At 51.4% G+C, this 20,693-nt stretch overlaps 1 protein-coding gene across 3 annotated transcripts in view; it reads left to right on the forward strand.

Annotated features, from left to right (window-relative positions):
* The window catches only part of Ptpn11 (protein tyrosine phosphatase, non-receptor type 11), a 40,909-nt gene extending 25,767 nt beyond the window's left edge, over nt 1-15,142 (forward strand). For 2 of the 3 annotated variants that reach the window (XM_013023138.1, XM_013023140.1), the window contains exons 7-16: nt 2,981-3,077; nt 4,675-4,754; nt 4,865-5,023; nt 6,203-6,334; nt 6,559-6,725; nt 7,763-7,830; nt 8,305-8,456; nt 9,938-10,053; nt 11,320-11,419; nt 12,147-15,142. In XM_013023138.1, the coding sequence (XP_012878592.1) occupies nt 2,981-3,077; nt 4,675-4,754; nt 4,865-5,023; nt 6,203-6,334; nt 6,559-6,725; nt 7,763-7,830; nt 8,305-8,456; nt 9,938-10,053; nt 11,320-11,389 (1,041 nt within the window). In that variant the 3' untranslated portion in view covers nt 11,390-11,419; nt 12,147-15,142. The remainder of the gene's footprint in view (nt 1-2,980; nt 3,078-4,674; nt 4,755-4,864; nt 5,024-6,202; nt 6,335-6,558; nt 6,726-7,762; nt 7,831-8,304; nt 8,457-9,937; nt 10,054-11,319; nt 11,420-12,146) is intronic. The other variant, XM_013023139.1, reaches the window with a different exon arrangement.
* Nucleotides 15,143-20,693: the final 5,551 nt, after the last annotated feature.

Raw genomic sequence — 20,693 nt, forward strand, 5'->3', positions numbered from 1 at the left:
ACCCAGGGCCTCAGGCATGCAAGGCAAGCACTCTACCACTGAGCCGCCTTCCCAGCCCTGCAGTCACTTTTGGGAAAGACACTTCGTGCCTTTTTTTCCAGCAATTCCAGCCGTCCTTTCTCCAGTCCCTCCTCCCTGTGCTGCTTTAGCTCCTCAATCCCCCAGTTTTCTTGGCATCTCCACCCTGCAGCACACCATTACTAGTTTGTTCCTTTTCCCTCCCTTGTGTCTTGCTATTCCCTGCAGTTCTCCCACACGCCTCGCCGAGCCTGGTGGCTCTGGAGGACACGCCACGCTTCTTGCTTCACACTCAGCGTGTTCTCCTTCCCTGGGGTTTATGCTGCTTTTGGGCTCTGGGGATACCGTTCGGCTTGTGCATTCCACATTGCTTCTCGGCTGTCATCTCTCTTCAGACTCAGGCGTTCCAGACAGGGCTTGTGATTTTTCTCCCTCAGAGCAAATCTTAGCTTCCTGTCCCTGCTAGTCATGTCTTTTTAAATAATCCCATCCCTATAGTGCCTGGATTCACTTTTCTCCTCTTCCTCCCATAGTTTATTGTGTGCCAAGTCCTGTTGATTTTCCTTTTCTAACATCTTTCTAGTTTTTTGTTTTTTCTGGTCATGGGGCCCCTGAACTCTGGGCCTGGGCGCTGTCCCTCAGCTCTTCAGCTCAAGGCTAGCGCTCTACCACTTGAGCCACAGCGCCACTTCCAGCTTTTTCTGCTTATGTGGTGCTGAGGAATCGAACTGAGGGCCTCATGCATGCAAGGCAAGCGCTCTACCACTGAGCCACCTTCCCAGCCCCCCATCTTTCTAGTTTTGAAGGAAGGAATCGCATTTGTGTTATCTGCATTGCATGCTATCTGGGGCTCTGGAAGACATCTGGTGCACCGCCAGGTCTTCTGAGGTAGATTAGGCATTCTCCAGATGCTCTGCTGGACCGAGGTACCTGTCCAGGGTGGCCCAGCTGAGGGTACCCTTGTAGCCTGATGCCAGGGTTTGTTTATCTTTGGCTCTCTTTGCTGGGATCCCACCCCTCTAGCCTTACCTGCCCCCCGCCAGTCTTCTCTTCTCTCCTCTAGATCCCTTCCCCTCCTTCCACAAATATGTATCCCTTAGTAGCTTTGTTTTCCAAGTAAATCCCATGGCTTGTACTTGCCTTAAAGTTCTTTGGCATTATTTGCTTAATTTTGTTTGTTCATTTGTTTTTCGGAGCTGGCGGCGGAACCCAGTGCCTTTTACCCAGAAGACCCATGCTCAGCCCACCAGCATCGTTATTTTTATCCCTGAGTAGTTGGGCTCTGCTGCTCCAAACAGTCTTTGAAGCCGGCGGAGCACAGGGGCACTGTCTCTGCAGGCGCCTGTGTGCCTCTCTTCCTCTTGGGTTTCCATTCTTGAAACTCCAGTCCAGAGCCAGGCCCAGAGCCTGTGGGAAAATCTCAGTCCTCAGTGATGGGGCTGCTGCGCTGGGTACCAGGTTGGCAGGAGTTCAGAGAAGAGATGCTTGATGTGCGTGATGGCAGTAAACACAAGGATCCATCCTGTGTAGCGAAACTTGTCCTCTGCCTTGGTACTCCCGCTGGGCACTTGTACATGTTCCCCATGGGACGGGACAGGGCGTTGGCTTTCTTGACGCCTTTGCAGGTTTTGTGTGGGCTCTGGCCTCTAGAGTCTGCTGAGGGGAATCGGGCGGGGCTGGAGGGATCCACCCTCCACAGTGATGGCGGCCGAGCGCCCTCCAGGAGTGAAATGGCTCCTAAGCGAGGGCTCCCGCACCGGGGAGCCAGGTTTGTTTTAAATGAGGCTGCTACTTCTCTCTCCCTTTACCGTTTTTTGCTGAAGTTTTGTTTCACTTTATCACACTGGTTGACTTTTAAGTGACAGATTTGGTTCAGTGTTTGAACTTCTCTTTGAACCTCACCTCGCTACCCTAAGCATCCAGCACTGTTGCGTGGCAGGGCCGGCTCACAGTTCAAGAAAATGCCAGCTTGCAGAAGGCACACAGCTTTAATTAATCTAGATGAGTATGTCTCTCCCTGAGTCCTGCATGCTTGGGGCTTGTTTCTGTTAAGGTTTCCGCCAGCGGAACACTTTCTGTTATGAGCTGTGTGTTGAGGCTGAATATTGCATTTTGAAACTGAGAGTCAAATACTAATTTAAAACCCTGACTTTTATACCTGCCTTTGAAATTCAGATAAATGAAATGGAACTATCACAGGGCTGCAGCACTGCAAAATATCGATTCTGTCTCTTCTGGCAGAAATCTTTAAGGGGTAGTCATTGTGGCATTTTTATATAGAAAAATTGCTTTTCTTTTTAGCCTACTTTTCACTTTCCTGTTTTGCCCATTTGTGATTTCCCATTAAAAACTACCCTGCAGGGAGTTGGCTGGCGGGGGAGAAGTAGAGGGTGCAGCTTAGTAGGACCGCACTTGCCTAGCAAGTGCCAGAGGCCCTGGGTTCGATCTCTGGGATTGCAAAACCCAAACTAGCATGTTGGAGACTAATGACCCCTCGCAGAGGCACATTCTGTGATTTTGGAAAGGGAACGTACTCCTTGAGTGCTCTGCTGCCTGGCCGTTGCCCGCCTCGGGCCTGCCCGCACAGTTGTCTTCTTTCTTCCCCCGTTCCCTATTGATGTGGGCCAGCCCCACAGTGGCTGGCTGGTTCAGTGTCTCTCTCTGCCTGATGGTGTTCCCCACCTCCTGGTCCCAGAGAGGGCTCAGTGAACGCCTCATACCCATCCCTGTCACTTCCCAAGCCTCCTTCCACCATGTCATGGCCTGGCCACACAGGCTTGCCATCGGAAACCCCAAAGCTTCACTGGGAGAGTCACATTCCCATCATCCAGTGATGGCAGACCGCCCCGCCATCCCGTACCAGATCAAGCACGGGCCCCTCCCCTCCTCCCTCCTCCCTTCTCTCCCCTTCTGCTTCCTTTCTCTGCTTTTGACGCATCATAACAATTACTTTTCTTTCTAGACACTACAACAGCAGGAATGCAAACTTCTCTACAGCCGAAAAGAGGGTCAGAGGCAAGAAAATAAGAACAAGAACAGATATAAAAACATCCTGCCCTGTAAGTCTCGATATATCCTCCTTGATAATGAATAGTCACTGTGCCCAGGGCAGGGTGGGGGTGGGGGTCGGCAGATGTTTTGCTCTTGTTAACAGACCCCAGGCCTTAGTATCTTAAAGGAAGAGCAGTAGTTTCTAAAATAATCAACAGCAGAGGGGATGGATGGTCTTCTTTGTGGGTTTCTAGGATACCGGTTGTCATAACCCAGCCACGTGGAGGTTTTGTCTGGGGTCCTGTCCTTCTGTTCATTAGTTTTCTGTCTGCCCAAGTGTAATCATCTCAAGGTTGTGACCATACAGAGTCAGGCCGGGCCATGCGTCACAGGGTCTGAGATCAGTGCCCTGGCTCTCCAGCATGCACCCCAAGTCATGGGGCAGGCTCACCTCAGTTCACTCATGTGGGAAAAATCAGAAAACACTCCGGAGTCTGCCATCCAACTATTCCTCTTGCTAGTCCCCTGACTTGCAGTGACACACCTGCAGTTGCTCAAAAGAGGACCGTGGGAATATTTTGGAAGCTGTACTTCCTTTCACATGCAGATGCTGCCAGGAAGAGTCCAGGTTGAACCTGGAAGGATCCAAGGCCTGGAAGGAAGGGGACCTAGAGCAGGGACCCCACGAATGGTCCCCCACACATGGGCAGTTCACCTCTCTAGAGGGCAGACGCTGCCAGTCTTTGCAGCCTGATGTTTCCTAATCTGGACCTCATGGGCACAGAGCAAGTGTTCTTACCCACATGCCAGAGACTGTTTAGCAAGGCTACAGGTGGCATTCCAGAGGCGCTGTCCTCGAGCCATACAGGGGCCCCAGATTCACGCCTGTGGTCCCAGCTACTCAGGACTTAGAGACTGGCGGGATTACTATTCAAGGCCAGTCCAGGCAAAAAGTGCGACCCCCCATCTCAGCACAAGCTGGTGTAGTAGCACACAACAGTCATGCTAGCTACATGGAAGTATAAGAAGCAGGAGGATGGCAGTCCAGCCCTGGCAAATACGTACGGACAGCATTGTGTTTAGAAACAGCAGTGATTCCTCCTCGATCTTTCCTACCTCCTGTGACCCCCTGAGCAGAGGGAAAACATAGATATAAAAGAACGAGGTCTCTTGGGCTGGGAAGGTGGCTCAGTGGTAGAGCGCTTGCCTTGCATGCCCGAGGCCCTGGGTTCGATTCCTCAGCACCACATAAGCAAAAAAGAAAAAAGCCGGAAGTGGCGCTGTGGCTCAAGTGGTAGAGCGCTAGCCTTGAGCTGAAGAGCTGAGGGACAGCGCCCAGGCCCAGAGTTCAGGCCCCACGACCAGACCCCCCCCCCCAAAAAAAGAACGAGGTCTCTTGAGATCATTAGCCCCCCCACCTGATAAGTAAACAAAGCCAGAAGGTCTCAAAGAGGCCCTGAGTTTAAACCCTAGAACCTACCCCCCAAAAAATAGAAAAAAAAAAAAAGAGGAGGAGAAGGCAGCCGTGGGGGCACCCTGTGGCATTCAGGGAATGTCTGTTTGTAGTTTATTTTTCGTGCCATCTTCTCGTTGAGGAGGGTTGAAGGTGAACTGACGGGTGCTGACGCAGAGTTCTCATGGGGCTGTGCTCTCCCTTCCTTCCAGTCGATCACACCAGGGTGGTCCTGCATGATGGGGACCCTAACGAGCCCGTTTCTGATTACATCAACGCAAACATCATCATGGTAAACCTGCCTTTCTCACTGTTTTCTGCTTGCCTGTGGAGGGAAGTTTTAACCTTGTGTCCTGAAAGCAACTTCCACATGTTTGAAGGACTTTCTTCCTAAATTTGTAGCCTGAATTTGAAACCAAGTGCAACAATTCAAAGCCCAAGAAGAGTTACATCGCCACGCAAGGCTGCCTACAGAACACGGTGAACGACTTCTGGCGGATGGTGTTCCAGGAGAACTCCCGGGTGATCGTCATGACGACCAAGGAGGTGGAGAGGGGGAAGGTATGCCACACACCCTTCCTCCCTCCCTCCCTCCCTCCCTCCCTTCTTCCCTTCCTTGAGCTTGAACTAAGGGCCTGGGCATTGTCCCTGAGCCTCTTTGAATTCAACACTAGCACTCCACCACTTGGGCCACAGCACCACTCCCAGCTTTTTCTGAGTGCTTTATTGGAGATAAGAGTCATACGAACTTTTCTGCCCAGGCTGATTTCAAACCATGGTCATCAGATCTCAGCCTCCTGAGTAGCTAGGGTTACAGGCAAGAGCCACCAGCACCCAGCTTCCTTTTCTTTTTTAACACAGTGGAGGCATGGACTTTATGCATGCTAGGCCACAACAACTTGGGCCACAAGCCTAGCCCTTTTTGGCTTTAGTTTTCACATAGATCTTGGGCTTTTGCGTGGTCTGGCCTTCAACAACAGTCCTCCTACCCATGCCTCCCACGTGTCTGGAGTAAGTGTGCTGCCATATCTGGCCCTCCTTGTGGGTTTTTAATGTGGAAATATCATGAGTTTTTTTGGGTGTTTTTGTCAAAGTTCTTTCTGTTCTGTCTGTAACTGGTTTATGTAAGAATTGAGTGGAACATGACAGCCACATCTAGCAGTGAACCAGGGGCAGATGAGGATTTGGGACTGAGGTCCTCCGGGGCAGCTTCTCTGCGCTGTGAGGGTGGGGCAGTTGCATAAGATTCGTGTTTGGATTCCTGGCTGGTGCACTTCTGCACGTTCCTGAGGTTAAATCTGGGCACGCTCAGTGAGACGCAGACTTCCTTGAGCAGTGACATTAGATGTTCTCAAACTCATGGACCAATGACAGCATCTTCCTAATTTCTGCCTGGCCTGATGTGGCAGGAAGGGCTGAAGCCCCCTACCTTCCTTCCCGCTGGCTTGGGTGTTCAGGAGGCGGCTCACTCACAGCACTTGGGCTGTGATAGGCATCCAGGGGCTTTCAGAGGCTCAGTGCCAGACCCCATCCGAAGAGCTATGGAAGCTCTCAGAACAACAGGCCTGACCAGCTGGCTTGCTCCCGGTGCTAACTCCCTTGCCTCCATCTCTGCTTGCTCTATGTCTTTTGTGCCATTGGCCACTTTCCATGAGATGGTCATTTTGCAAGACCTGGACCTTTGTTTGCTGCTGGCTCCGGCTCACGGAGATTAACTGTCTGTCCTCGGATCCCTTCCAGAGCAAATGTGTCAAGTACTGGCCAGACGAGTATGCGCTCAAAGAGTACGGGGTCATGCGCGTCCGGAACGTCAAAGAAAGCGCGGCTCACGACTACACGCTAAGAGAACTCAAGCTCTCGAAGGTCGGACAAGTAAGTATATTGTATTTGAAGACTTCGGTAACGGCGCTGGGCACGTAGGATCCAGCGTCTCTGGTTACCTGTGTTTGCTTGCGTTCGTGCATCTGTTCACTTACTTGGCCGTTCCAGTGCGGGAGGAGCCTCTGGGCCGCTGGCTGGCCTAGGGTCTGGGACAACTTGAAGGCCAGCGATTCCTCAACTCCCTGATTTATTTAATTCTTTCCTGGTTTTTCTTGGCTCTACTCCAGGGGAATACGGAGAGAACGGTCTGGCAATACCACTTTCGGACCTGGCCGGACCACGGCGTGCCCAGTGACCCCGGGGGCGTGCTGGACTTCCTGGAGGAGGTCCACCACAAGCAAGAGAGCATCATGGATGCAGGCCCTGTCGTGGTTCACTGCAGGTGACAGCTGGGGCTTGCTTTGCCTGCCCACCCCTGGCTCTCTAGGGGACACTGTGACCCCCGAGTGTATTTCTCATAGACCTGGCCTGACCTCCAGGCAGAGGGGACAGAGTGGGTGAGCTGGGCCCAGGCCTTACTCTCAAGGATCCCTCATTGAGTTAGTTTTGCTGAGTCTTCTTTTTAAATATAGTCGTAATGTAGAGTTCATGTCTGAGTGATATGCTCGTATGGTAATAATGCAGGGCTCACGTCTTAGGAATATGTATTTTCCTCGGCACTACACTGTTTGCTTCTTGAGGTGTCAGTCACTTCCCTCCTTGATGGTGGCTGTCTCTCTGGACCTCCAGAGGAAAGTGGGGTTGCCAGTGCCTCACTTGGGCTTTGTGCCTGCATGGGGGACAGTCTGGCTCTCCGTATCTCCTTCCTGTGCTGGGCAGGTAGATGTGTGAAACTGGCTTTGTTCCTAGTTTTCAAAAGCTGCATATAGCAAGCCCTTGTTTCGTGTCAGCCCCTAGCTGTGCTGTTGCCCCCATTTCACAGACATGGAAGCAGAGGGTCAGAGGAGTGCAGGGACTTGTCTTAAGCACACTATTCTAGGAGGCCAGGCTTCAAGTGCAGAGCCTTGTGCTTGTTGCCAGTGTATTTGTAGGTAGGAAGAGGCTGTCTGTAAACCCTGGCAGAGCAGATGCTCCTCTTAATATTAGCAGCTTGTGTGTGTATGTGTGTGTGCGTGTACACTTGTGTGCTGGTCCTTAGGTTTGAACTCAGGGCCTAGGCACTGTCCCTGTGCTTTTTTGCTCAAGGCTTACACTCTACCACTTGAGCCACAGTTCCACTTCTACCTTTTTGGTGATTAGTCGGAGATAAGAGTCTTAGTAGACTTTCCTGCCCTGGCTGGCTTTGAATCCTCAAATCTCAGCCTCCTGAGTAGCTAGGATTTACAAGTGTGAGACACCAGCATCCAGCTTAGCAGCTTGGTTTTGAGTGTAAACCACCGTGACCGACCCTGCTGTCCCTGCTTCTCCTCTTGCCTTCAGTGCTGGCATTGGCCGGACGGGAACATTCATTGTGATTGACATCCTTATCGACATCATCAGAGAGAAAGGTAGGTCGTGTGGAGGGTGAGGCGACACAGCGCTGGCTGTCCTCTGAGGAAGGTGGGTGCGGGGGAGGGGAATCGGAAGTCCAGAAACCTCCCAGCACTCCACCATCACTATTCACCTGAGAAGAGAGAGTCTTATTTGAGATGAAGCCCAGGGGCTAAGCCCTGTGCTGTGGCTTTGCTGCTCTGTCCCTGCCTCTGAAATGGAGTAGGGTCACTGGGCAGTGAGAGCACCTGACCTCCTGCCCTGGTCATGTCATCCTGGTGCCGTCCTGAGCCCTAGAGACACTGCCAAGGAGCCCCGGGCTGTGGCCCTCGGCACACAGTTGGGGAGAGCAGAGACACTGACTGCAGCCAGCTGGAGCTGGGCCTGCAGCTCCTCCTGACCACCTCCCAGCCCCGCAGCTCCTGAGCTGCTTCCCCCCAGCCCAGCAGCCCCTCCTGCAGCTTCATAGTCTTTGCTTTTTTGCTTTGTAGGTGTTGACTGTGACATCGACGTTCCCAAAACCATTCAGATGGTCCGGTCCCAGAGGTCAGGGATGGTCCAGACAGAAGCACAATACCGGTTCATCTACATGGCCGTCCAGCATTATATTGAAACACTACAGCGCAGGATTGAAGAAGAGCAGGTACTACTGGAGGCCCAGCGTGGGCTTCCTTTCCTTCCTGGCCTCTACTTCCCTTTGCTTTGCACAGAACACAGGCTCAGATCAATAGTTCTCTTTTTCTCCTTCTCTCCCTCTCTCCCTCTCTTTGTCTCTCCCTCTCCCCTCAGAAGTAGTAAGGAGGGGCTGGGAAGGTGGCTCAATGGTAGAGCGCTTGCCTTGCATGCAAGAAGCTCTGGGTTCGATTCCTTAGCACCACATAAGCAAAAAGAAAAAAGCCGGAAGTGGCGCTGTGGCTCAAGTCGTAGAGCGCTAGCCTTGAGCTGAAGAGCTGAGGGACAGTGCCCAGGCCCAGAGTTCAGGCCCCACAATCAGACACCCCCCCAAAAAAAAATAGTAGTAAGGATTGAGCCCTACTTGTTAGGCAGGTGCTATATCACGTGCTCCCTTCCCACACCCCGCCCCTGTCCAGTCCATTTACTTTTTAGTTTTTTCAGAAAGAGCCTTCCACCTTTGCTTGGCCAGCCTCAGATTGTCTCCCTCCATCTCTTAAGTAGCTGCTGGGATTATAGTCATGGCTACCACACCTGGCCCTCAGGCACCATCTTCATTTGGGAATGAGAAACAGACACCTACCTCACAGGACCCCTTAGAGACTAGAATTGTCCCCACTTACAGCTTGGGGTTCAGCCCAGAGCGACATCCTGTGGCACTGCACCGTTGTCCCGGCTGCCCAGGCGGAAGCTTACCTGGCAAGCTTGGAACTCGGAGCCTTCACACTTCCAGCCTGTTCCAGCTTTGGTCTGGCCCACGTTCATCCCAGTTCCATCTTTTAAAATGAATATCTCTGTTGGCAGCACTGGGGTTTGAACCACTAATCTGGCCGAGTTGGCGACTGTGAAATTTCGCTTTTTCACACACTGTGCATGATGACGGAGAACTAGAGTCGGAGCCTTTCCCTTTGAAGCAGTTCACAGACAGAAAGCTTAGTCACTTAGGGGATGCCCTACCAAGGTGGATGAAGACAGCTGCTCTTTTGGGGAGCTGCGTGATCTCCCTGTCCACAGCCCTGCTGGGGTGTGCGTGCCAGTTGAACTCTTCCTGGGCACTGTCCCTGAACTCTTGGGCTCAAGGTTGGCACTCTACCACTTGAACCACAGCTCCACTTCTGACTTTTTGGTGATTAATTGGAGGTGGGAGTTTCATGGACTTTCCTGCACAGGCTGGCTTTGAACTACAATCTTCAGATCTCAGACTCTTGAATATTACCGCTAGGATTTAAAGGTGTGAGCCACCAGTGCCCAGCTTAGTCAATGTATTTTTCACTGTATGGTACATTTATATAAGTTCCCTCATAATTTGGTCAACATATCAGTATTTTCAAAGTCTAGCCTATTTTTGTCTCTTTTTCTTTCTCCTCCCCCACCTTTGATGAAGTATCTTTATGTTTCTTTTTAGTTTTTTAAAACCACAGCCCCTCATCTCTGTGCTTTTCCATCTTTCAGAAAAGCAAGCGGAAAGGGCACGAGTACACCAATATTAAGTATTCCCTGTCGGACCAGACGGGTGGGGAGCAGAGTCCCCTCCCGCCCTGCACCCCGACGCCACCCAGTGCTGCCGAGTAAGTAGTGGTTGGAGGGCTTTCTAATGGAACGCAGTTGTGTGGGCAGGCGTGTTCCGCCACCCCGCCCACGTGTGCACCTGGGCGCCCTGAGAGCCAGCGGCCTGCCTCTTCTAGGGCTTGTCTTCCTCTTCCCGTACTGCAGGCTGATTGCGTTCAGGTGGGTTCTCTGAGAGGAAGGTGTTTGCACCCAAGGAGGGGGGGGGCCCATGGGGGGTAGGGATTACTGCAGAGCCAGGCAAGTAACAGTCCTTAGGATGTGCTGAGGCTTTGCCAAATGGGAGTAAACACATGGGTTACTAAGGTGTCAGCCAGCTCACGACCTGCTGGAAACCCACCTTTCAGCCAGTGGTCAGAAAACAGCCCACCAGCAACTTGTTTAAAAACACCACCACGCTCCCTCTTCCACCTCTAAAGAATAAAAACGTGTGACAGAGACTGTGTGGCCCACATAGTGTGAGACATCCACCCCCTGCTTCTCCCCAGCTCCCCACAACTGAAACACAGCAGGGAAAACATTTGTGGAAGCGATCATGTGAATAGTGCTTGTTTTTCTTCTATATTCTGAAGTCACCCACTAGTATAACATTTACCTTTTATTCCCCCTAAGAATCTGACCTCTATTTACTTCTGATTTGGATGTTTAAAGCTCTTACTGACTTGGGTGTTGTATGTAAGTGTTTTGGAGAACAGATACATGCTTATGTTTATGTTCACTTTCTGTTGAACATTGAAATGAAATTCCACAATAGAAGCCCTTCCTCCTCCACCTTCTCCTCCTCCACCTTCTCCTCCTCCACCTTCTCCTCCTCCACCTTCTCCTCCTCCACCTTCTCCTCCTCTTCCTCCTTCTCCCTCCCCCATCACCGCCTGTGGGCTTCCATGGCAAATCTAAAGCAGTCTGCAGTAGAGCTAGAAGGCGGGGTGTTCCTGGGGTCACCTGGCTCCACCCTTCCTCTTACAGTGGCAAACCTGCTCTGCTCCCTCCTGCAAACACGGATGCCTCTTCACGTCTAACTCAGTGCCTTGCTTCACAGACCTCCCTGCCTGCCTGCCTGCCTGGAGCGCACCCCCCAGTGAGCACAGAGACTCTCAGCTCTGACTGTCCTAGTAACTTCCTAATGCTGTATGTCCTTTGGAGTGAGGAAGGGTTTGCACATAGCCGGGTCCCAAAGAATGGCGTGCGTGCCTTGCAAATTCCGCATCCTGGGCCAGCCCCTGGGAGGCCCGTGCCGTGGTCCATGCGTGCCTTCTCTTTCCCTGCAGCCTGAGGGAGGACAGTGCTCGAGTCTATGAGAACGTGGGCCTAATGCAGCAGCAGAAGAGCTTCCGGTGAGGGCGCTGCGGCACTCCAGCACAGAAATAGGTATTTAAATGAAAGCCAGCGCCCGCCCGCCCGCCCGCCGGGGACTGCTTATGTAATCACAGCAGTGTGGGAGCAGGCAGGCGATTTGTGAATATTTTAGCAAAGTGTGCCATCATGGAGGGTTGCACACCAGCCTCCCCTTTCTCACCCTGTATTTCTTTCACAAGCAAGGTTTAGTTGACAATTCATTAGCCATGAAACTAGATGCAGATGTCAGTGTGCAGCTGCTCCAGGGGTCTAGCCCAGGGCAGTGGGACGAGCAGACGTTCTTTGTGTGGGTCTGAGCTGGTACTGGAGCTGGAACCCAGGGTCTCTTGCTCTTGCTACTTGGTTTTTTAGTTCAAGATGGACGTTCTACCACTCAACTCACACCTCCACTTCCGGGCATTTTTTTTTTTATTAGAGTTGGGTGACCACACTGTGCCAGCCCCATCTGTCAGCATCTGTCAGGGGCTGGACACGGCACTCGGTGGCTGCCCCGGAAGCAGAGGCTCCTGAGTCCTGCCTGGGTCAGCTCCACCTTTGCCGCTGGACTGCGGGCCATCGACTCCCGAATTCCCATCTCAGCACAGAGTGTATTGTCCTTGTTTTGGGCACGGGTATTGCGTGGTGGTAGAGTGCTTGCCTCATGGTGCGTAAAGCCCTGAGCTCCATCCCCCACACCACACGGAAAATGAGTCCAATGTTTTGCCATGCTTTCGAAAATTCAAATACCTTTCTTCCTCAGATGCGGACTTTGACCCCTCCCCCACCAAGGTCAAGAACAGATGCAGGGAAGTTTACAGAAGAATGAACTGGAAGGCTTGCACGGTGGTCTACTTTTCAGAAAATTGGAAACCATTTAAAGGCCATTGTATTCTAACTCAGAAGTTCCTGTCCTCAGATACGAAGAAATCATCTCTACAATGTAGACAGTGTTCTATTTTATAGGATTCTGCTTTGAGTTGAGGAAGCAGTTAAATTGTGCTCCTATTTTACAGATTATGGGATTCAGAGTCTAGCTGTGGGCAGTTTTTTTTTTCTCCTTTTTATAACTTTAAGTGATTTGACTCCTCCCCCTCCCCCCCACTTTTTCTGTAAGGATCATGTGACACATGTAAGAAGAAATGTCTTGGGGAAGTAGCAGGTTCCCTGGGAAGTGAGAACAATTCCATTCACCTTGGCTGCCATCTTACCCTGGTCTATGTTGTACAGAACACTCCAGACACAGCCTGTATCAATTATAACATAGTTGCAGAACACGAAGCCACATCCTGCTGTGTGTAGCAGAGCAGAGGGCGCCTCGGGGTCACCGCGGAGGGGCGGAAAGCCACCTGTGGATGAACCCCCATCACCCCTATGGTTCCCCATCTCTGCAAGAAACTTGGGGAGCAAGTTTCTAAGAAGTGCGGTTGGGGACACAGTCAGCCAAAGCATTTATCCAGCCAGCAGTGGATATTCACTTTGGTGGCTTCTTTCTTCCCCTCCAGTTGTTTATCTTTGCATTGCTAATAGTCACAGGAATGGGGGGGGAAGGGGGGCATGGCTCAGGCAAGAATTCACCAGCCTAGTAAGCAAGAGGTCACACAAGCTCAAACTGCTGTACCTGCCCCCTTCCCCCCAAAAAAGAATGAATTAAAACGTCATGAAGTCATGAGAAACAGACTTACGAATTAGGGTGAGATGTATTTTCCTCTTAGCAGACAGCCAGGTGCCATGACCTGTCAGATAAAGGCATGAGGGGATAGCGGTCGCTGTGCCCTTGCATTTGGCATGTTCATCTTGTGTTTAGAGCAGGGAAGCGTCACGATCATGAAATGTCAATAATGTCTCCCACCTTGGTCCTCGCTGGGTCAATTGAGTCGGTCTACAGGGCCTACAGATGGTCACTGGGGTGGTCGGCAGGGTGCCTGAGGTGCTGGGGTGGCTGGCTTCTGTCTCTGGGTAGAGTCCTCGGGTCTCTATGTCATCTCTGGTGTCCCTCACAACATGGCAGCTCAGGCCTTCTTCAGGCTCAATTCACAATTCTGTGGCTCCCCTCTGTGCCCTTTGAGACAAGTCAGGCCCACCCAATCGAAGAAGAGGGCCCAGCGCAGTGGGCTTCACCAGAGGCCACAAGTCCAGGAGAGGCCAAGGGAGACCTTGGGAGGCTGAGGCCCCTTAACAGTCAGTGACAGAGGCAGCAATCAGATGAGAAAGTCACCAAGAGCCTTCAATAAGCTCTGAGCAGTCCTGCCAGTGACTTGCACATCTGCTGAACCAACCGAGCGCGGGGACAGAGCATGCGGCAGCAGAGCCCCCTCCGGCGACGCCCACAGGGCCTGGCGGCTGGGATGCTGTCGGGTCCGGCCGCAGCGAGGAGCGGAGCGGAGCGGGCTCTTGTCAGATGCAGCCCGCAGTGGGATTTGCGAATGTTCTGCCCTAAGTGCCTTCTCCAGAGACCTCGCTCAGCCTCTCGTGTGGCGGCAGCGGCGGCGGCCAGTGAAGCAACTCCGCAGACGCGGCGGCTCCTGCGGAGCCCAGCTTTCCTTGCTCAGTCTTCTTGCTTTGGCTCTTGAAAGGAAGGACTAGATGTCCCCCCCTCCTCCCCCGCCCCAGCCCAGCAGAGGTTCCTTTCTGGAACCCTGAGGAACTTCGGGCTGTGCAGTGGCCTCCGTCCATCCCCCCACCCCTTCCATGCCCCTTGCTTCACAGCAAGGCGTCTGCCACTGTCCTGGAATTGTGATGACTGTTGTCTTTTTGTCACCATACTGGGGTGTAATGGCTGCTCTCTTCCTGTCAAGCCTGTAGAGAAGGAAATGCTAGCTCCGTGTGTGCACCCGGGATTGTGAGTCGTCTGTTTGGGGGGACTGCTTTGACTCCGCGCCAGCACACAAAGCACGGATTGTACAAGTAGGCCTGCCGCATCTGCATGTTGACCTGCTGTTGACTTGTCTTGGGATGGTCAGTGTTGACTGCTGTTGTGCACTGATTCCGCGTAGGTTCCCTCCACAAAGCAGATCCCAGACCAGGCTGGTGACATCGCCAGTGGCTGAGTCTGCCAGGTGTTGGGTGGAAGGCCGTTGCAGGGTCTCGGGTCAGGCGGTTCTGTATGTGGTAAAGCAGGTAGGGCTGGGGAGATGAGGGCACTTGGGGTGCAGGTGTTCCTCCAAGTTGCTGAGAGAGGGTCTGTGAGAAGGCGAAGGCTCAAGGCCAGAGCAGTCAGTACTGGGTGAAGCAGAAACACGGATGTGACAGAAACACAGCCAGCCTACATGGGGCTTGTTGGTGGTCATGAAAAATGCACAATATGCCATAGCTGGCTGAGCGTTTTAAAATGAGAAGCGTAGGGGTAAAATTGGGGTGAAATAAAATTTCTGGCACATGATACTGAGCTTTTTGAAAATCAAATTTAAAACACTTAATTTCTTTTTTGATGGAGAAGTCATCCCAGCTTCATGGGAGGCTGAGATCAGGAGGATTGAAGTTCCAGCATAGCCTGGGCAAAAAGAAAAAGCCCTGGAAAAGCCGAGCATGGTGATATACGTCTGTCATCACAACATGGCCGGAAGCGGGAGAAGCAGGATCCCAGGCCAGCCTGGGCAGCAGTAGAGCACCTGCTTAGCAAGCGTGACACACCGTGTCAGATGCCAGCACTGCCCCGAAGTGAGATCATCAACTCCATAAAGTGAATCTAAACCACCAGCCCCTCATGTCTAGGGTGTGACCCACCCATCAAACCCAGCGCCCTTGGACACATGGGCGCTGTATCTCTGCTTCCTCAGCCAAGAAAAACGGTCCATATGATTTTTTAAGAAGCTATTTTACTGGGGATTTTAAAGAACTGTTATGAATTCTTGGGTTATTTCTGGGTCGAGGGATTATGGGAAAGTATGCAGCTGTTAGGTGTTTGTTGTAGATTAGGGATCAATTAGGGAGGGGGTGTGGATGGAAAGCTGGCCCTGGGGCAGGTCTGTGTGCTGTCCGTGGTCGGGGTGAGTTTTTCACGCAACAAGCACACAGCCTCCCTGATATCAAGAAGCCTTTCTTAGGATCTGTGTTAGTCCTTAATTCTGTTGAAACATTTTTCCTTCTTCCTCTTGAAAAATAAGTTCCAAAATAGAGTTTATTGTATCTTTCACTACTAAAGTTTTTTTTTTTTTCCTTTTTCCCTATGGGCAAGTTCACACAAGGCCAAAATATAAAGCAGTTGGTGTCACTGTGTCTTATAACTTTGCTATATATCAAACTAATTTTTACAAGTTTTCATCCTAAACCTCAGATCATGTAATTAATAATTTGCCTGTTTATTTATGACCTAATTGTGATTCTTTTATTAATAAAAGCTAATGGGAAAGGATCCTCTATTAAGCTGATGACTAGACCTACATTTAATTTCACTGCAGTGTATGGAATATTGTACCAGAGTATTAAAAGATATGTAATATTTTATTGATGAATCTATCCCTTAAAAGGAATAGTTTTAGGATGTCATCATTTTGATATGAACTATGTAAATGTTGATAATATGCTGTTGGTTATACATTTAGTGTTTCAAGAGATTCACTTACTTGCCTTTTTTGCCCACATGCAGTACGTAGTCTATTTGCAGTTGTTTTTTTTAATGACATTAAAAGAATAGTTTATGTAGAGAAACACGAGTGGGTGTTTTCGGCCCTCCCTGGGTGATGGGTGTTAGTTCTATGCTTTGGTAGCCGTGAAGCCATCCAGTGTATTTGCAAATTGTCTGGAACAAAAAATTAGGAATAAACCCATTTTCTTACGTTCTGGGACTCGTTTTCCTCAGGGGAAGCTGAGGCGCTAGCCACCGAGCCTGGCACGCTGGTGAAGTGCTGGCATAGACAGCGTTTAGCTAGAAGGAGCCAGGACGAGGGGGTCGGGGAGTTCCTCCTGGAGTAGCTTCAGGAGGAACCTGTGAGTAAGGAAAGGCTCCCAATCACATCTTGATCTGCTCCACGGGAAACAACAAACCACAGAATGGGTGGTGCTGTGGCTCAAGCCTGTAATCCTAGCTGCTTGACTGGGAAGTTCCCAAGACTCCATCTCAACCAGTGGTTGCGTTCGGTGGTGCATGTTTGCTATCCCGGCTACAGGGGAAGTGTGATGACTGACACGCACATGCACACGCGCACACACACGGGGTATGAATAGTGTTAAGGGTATAAGTAAGGATGTTGGAAGGCTTGCAGGAGTGAGCTGCTCCATAGGATGCCATTGCTTTCCTGGAGTGTAGGTCATAGGCCACCTTTGAGCAGGTGGCGGTGGGGATGGAACCCAGGGCCTGACTCCTGCTCCAGTGCTCTACCACAGGAGCCGCACTTGGCCTCGGGCCCTGTAGGCATGCCATTGGCTTCCTGTCAGCCATCATAAAGCGAGGGTAGGCTGGATTGCTTCTTTACACCTGTCACACGGTGTGGCCTTCCTTGCTGTGGACCGATGGAGCTGCTTTCTGTCGGTAACGAGAGCAGCTGGCTTAGCTGGTCAGCCTCATCCTCTGTTCATTTGGAAAACACAGCACCTCTGAGTGCCTGGTACCCAACCACCCAGCACAGTGACTGTCCACCAAGGGAGCTGGGCCGGATGCACACAAGAACAGCTGAAGGTCCTGGCAGCGCTGCCTGGCCGGTCAGGGAGAGGGGCTTCAAGTGTGGGCGTGGGGCACGTCAGTGCCACATGGGTTCTCTCCTGGGTTTGGGGCACAGACTGGGGGCTCCGAAGAAGTGCTGTGTATGCCGTTGGTCTCCAGGCCAACTCTGTATCGTCCTGAGATCCTGGATGCACACGGAGGGCAGCGGTCACGCCCTGTCCTTAGAGATGGGCCAGGATGGAACCTTCTGGTTCTCCAGAGAATCCCAGGGGGGTGTGTAGATGGGAGACACAATGAATGTGACCGAGTAAGTCACAGAGTTCCTGGACATGAGAGAACATGAGTGGCCATCAGCTTCGTGTCCACTCCAGTCCTCGACTGAGTGTGTCAGTGCTGGGTTTCCAAACACTGAATTTGAAAAACATTCATGAGAGAGAAGGAGAGATGGAGGAGGGGGAAGGAGGAGGAGGAGGGAGAGAGGGAAAGAGGGAGGGAGGGAGAAATTGGCTCATTCATGGATGGTAATGGTTTAGTTACTGACAAGCTAGCAAGCTGACATTCACCTCTTTTCAGGTCAGACTATTTAAAATTCTGAATACCATCAGGATGAAATATGGCTCTGTGTGTGTGTGTGTGTGTGTGTGTGTGTATGGGGAGGGGGAAGGAATAGAAAGAGAATGATGAATGGGTCCAGGAGCTCAGTTTGATGGGAGGAATAGCTTCCGTGCTCTGTAGCACAGAAGGGTAATTATGGTTGAAAACAATTAATAGTATGTGTCAAAGCAGTGGTAGAAGGGATTTTGTCTGTGTCAACACAAAGAGATGAGAGATATTGATGGTGATGGATGCCGATGATCCTGATCTGATTGCTACACGGGGTGACTACTGAAAATGTCGCATTGTACCATGGAAATAGGTAGATATATAACTTTTAACTTAAAAAAAATGCTAAGCTGGGCGCTGGTGGCTCACACCTGTAATCCTAGCTACTCAGGAGGCTAAGATTTGAAGATCACAGTTTAAAGCCAGCCCAGGTGGGAAAGTCCATGAGACTCATCTCCAATAAACCACCAGAAAACTGGAAGTGGCGCTGTGGCTCAAGTGGTAGAGCGCTCTCCTTGAGATGAGGAGCTCAGGGACAGCGCCCAGGCCCAGAGTTCAAGCCCCATGACCTACCAAAAAAAACCCCTAATAACTAAAATAATGTTTATAAGAAAGAGATGCCTAGCTGGGCGTGGGTGTCTCATACCTGTAATCCTAGCTACTCAGGAGGCTGAGATCTGAGGATCACGGTTCAAAGCCAGCCTGGTCAAGAAACCGAGAGACTTTCATCTCTAATAAACCACTCAGAAAACTAGAAGTGGTGCTGTGGCTCAAATGATAGAGCGCTTGCCTTGAGCTGAAGAGCTGGAGGGACAGTGCCCAGGCCCAGAGTTCAAGCCCCATGACCAATAACAACAACAACAAAAAGCAATGCCTTACTACAAGGCCTGTGGGCAATGTTCGGACAAAGGAATCATGTGTAGTGATATTCTACTGCATGGTTATACTGAGGCAAACCATGTTCGGGGGTTCACATCCTCTTCCCTTTGTAATGCTGAAGCCAGCTGCTGGAGGTGAGGATGGGTGAGGGGAATAGCTCCTTGCTCTGAGGAGCTCAGAGGAAAGGAGGGAAGGAAAGCAATCTTCTTTTTTTTGTGGGGGAGGGGGTCTGTCATGAGGCTTGAACTCTGGGCCTGGGCGCTGTCCCTCAGCTTTTCAGCTCAAAGCAAGCACTCTACCACTTGAGCCACAGCGCCACTTCTGTTTTTCTGGTGGTTAATTGGAGATACGAGTCTCATTGACTTTCTTGCCTGGGCTGGCTTGGAACTTAGATCCTCAGATCTCAGCCTCCTGAGTAGCGAGGATGCCAGGCGTGAGCCACCGGCGCCCGGCAGGAAAGCACGTTCAACCCAGGTGTTCTCACAGCTGTCCCTCAGTGCCATCTAGGGTACGCTAGGTTCATTTTGCTAGAATTCCCTTGTATAGTGAGTCATTTCTGTACATGGTCATTGCTGACATCACTTTTCCTGTGTGTTTTTGATTCTGGGTAATGAGATCCCAGGCCTCGAGGGTAGGTTGAGCATGTGCTCTACCATCAAGTACCAGCTCCAGTGTGAGATGGGTTTGTAGCTGCATGGCTACGGACCAATGGTGACCACTTATAGAGGGGGGGCCCAGGGGAAGGGAGTTGCTCGCTGGCATGTGCCTTTGAAGGGTATATTTAGTCCCTGGCCCTTTCTCCCCAGCTCCTCAGGTGCTGAGCTCCACAGGTACCGAGATCTGCAGGTGTGTGTTGAGATCTGCAGGTGTGTGCTGGGCTCCACAGGTTCTGAGATCTGCAGGTGTGTGCTGGGCTCCACGGGTTCTGAGATCTGCAGATGTGTGCTGAGATCTGCAGGTGCTGAGGTCTGCAGGTGTATGCTGAGGTCCCAGGTTCTGAGATCTGCAGGTGTGTGCTGAGATCTGCAGGTGCTGAGCTCCACAGGTGCTGAGGTCCTCAGTGCCATGATCCACAGGTGCCACAATCCACAGGTGCCACAATCCTCAGGTGCTATGATCTTCAGGTGTAATTGTCTGCAGAAGGCACTTGCCTGGGTGCTGCAGCTTGCAGGTCTCAGCTTCCGAGCTCAGAGCAGAGGTGGAATCCACTGGGCTCTCCTCACCTGAGGGGTGGGAGTCAGCCTCCCTGGGAATGTGGCAAATGCAGAGTCTCAGGCCCTGAGCAAGATCTTACCAGGTCACAGAGGACCTGCTAGCAGAGGCCTGCAATGTGGAAGCGGAGACAGACGTCACCAGAGGCTTTCCCTGTGCGGGCAAAATCCATGTGGGTCAGTTCAGACAAGAGCTGGACCTGAGGGTGACTGGGCATCACCGGGCAGCCATGATGCCCAGGCAACAGAGCAAGAGGAGATGCGAAGGCAGCTCTCAGAATTCCAGCGTCATTGCAGATGTCTGGGAAATAAGCTCCAGATATTCTTAGATTCCCCACCTACCACCCCGAGTTTGTGACACCCCAACCATATGTTAGATTCCTCTAACTACAGGAAGGGAAATGGAAAGGAAGCAGACACTGAAATTTCAGTTTGCTTGGGAGGTGACAGATGTCTGAGTCTTGACAGAATTCTAGACTTGTAAGGATTCATTATTTTCAACTTCATTCATACATGTTCGATTGTCACTCTCCATGTTACCGTGATGTTTTCCTTCTACTGAAACTGACTTCTTCCCTCCTTCCCTCCCTCCCTCCGTCCCTCCCTCCGTCCCTCCCTCCCTCCGTCCCTCCCTTCCTCCATTCCTCCCTTCCTCTTTTTATGCCACACCTGGGGCTTGAACTCAGAGCCGGGGTGCTGTCTCTGAGCTTTTTCACTCAAGGCCAGCACTCTACCACTTGAACCACAACATCATTTCCAGCTTTTTGGGTGGTTCATTGTTTTTCGTTTTTTGGGGTTTTTTTTTTTGGGTCCGGTCGTGGGACCTAAACTATGGGCCTGGGCGCTGTCCCTCAGCTCTTCAGCTCAAGGCTAGCACTCTACCACTTGAGCCACAGTGCCACTTCTGGCTTTTTTCTTTTTTCTTATGTGATGCTGAGGAATTGAACCCAGGGCCTCAGGCATGCAAGGCAAGCGCTCTACCACTGAGCCACCTTCCCAGCCCCTGGGTGGTTCA

This window comes from Dipodomys ordii, unplaced genomic scaffold (genome assembly GCF_000151885.1).
Source record: "Dipodomys ordii isolate 6190 unplaced genomic scaffold, Dord_2.0 Scaffold66, whole genome shotgun sequence".
In the NCBI taxonomy this organism is placed as follows: domain Eukaryota; kingdom Metazoa; phylum Chordata; class Mammalia; order Rodentia; family Heteromyidae; genus Dipodomys; species Dipodomys ordii.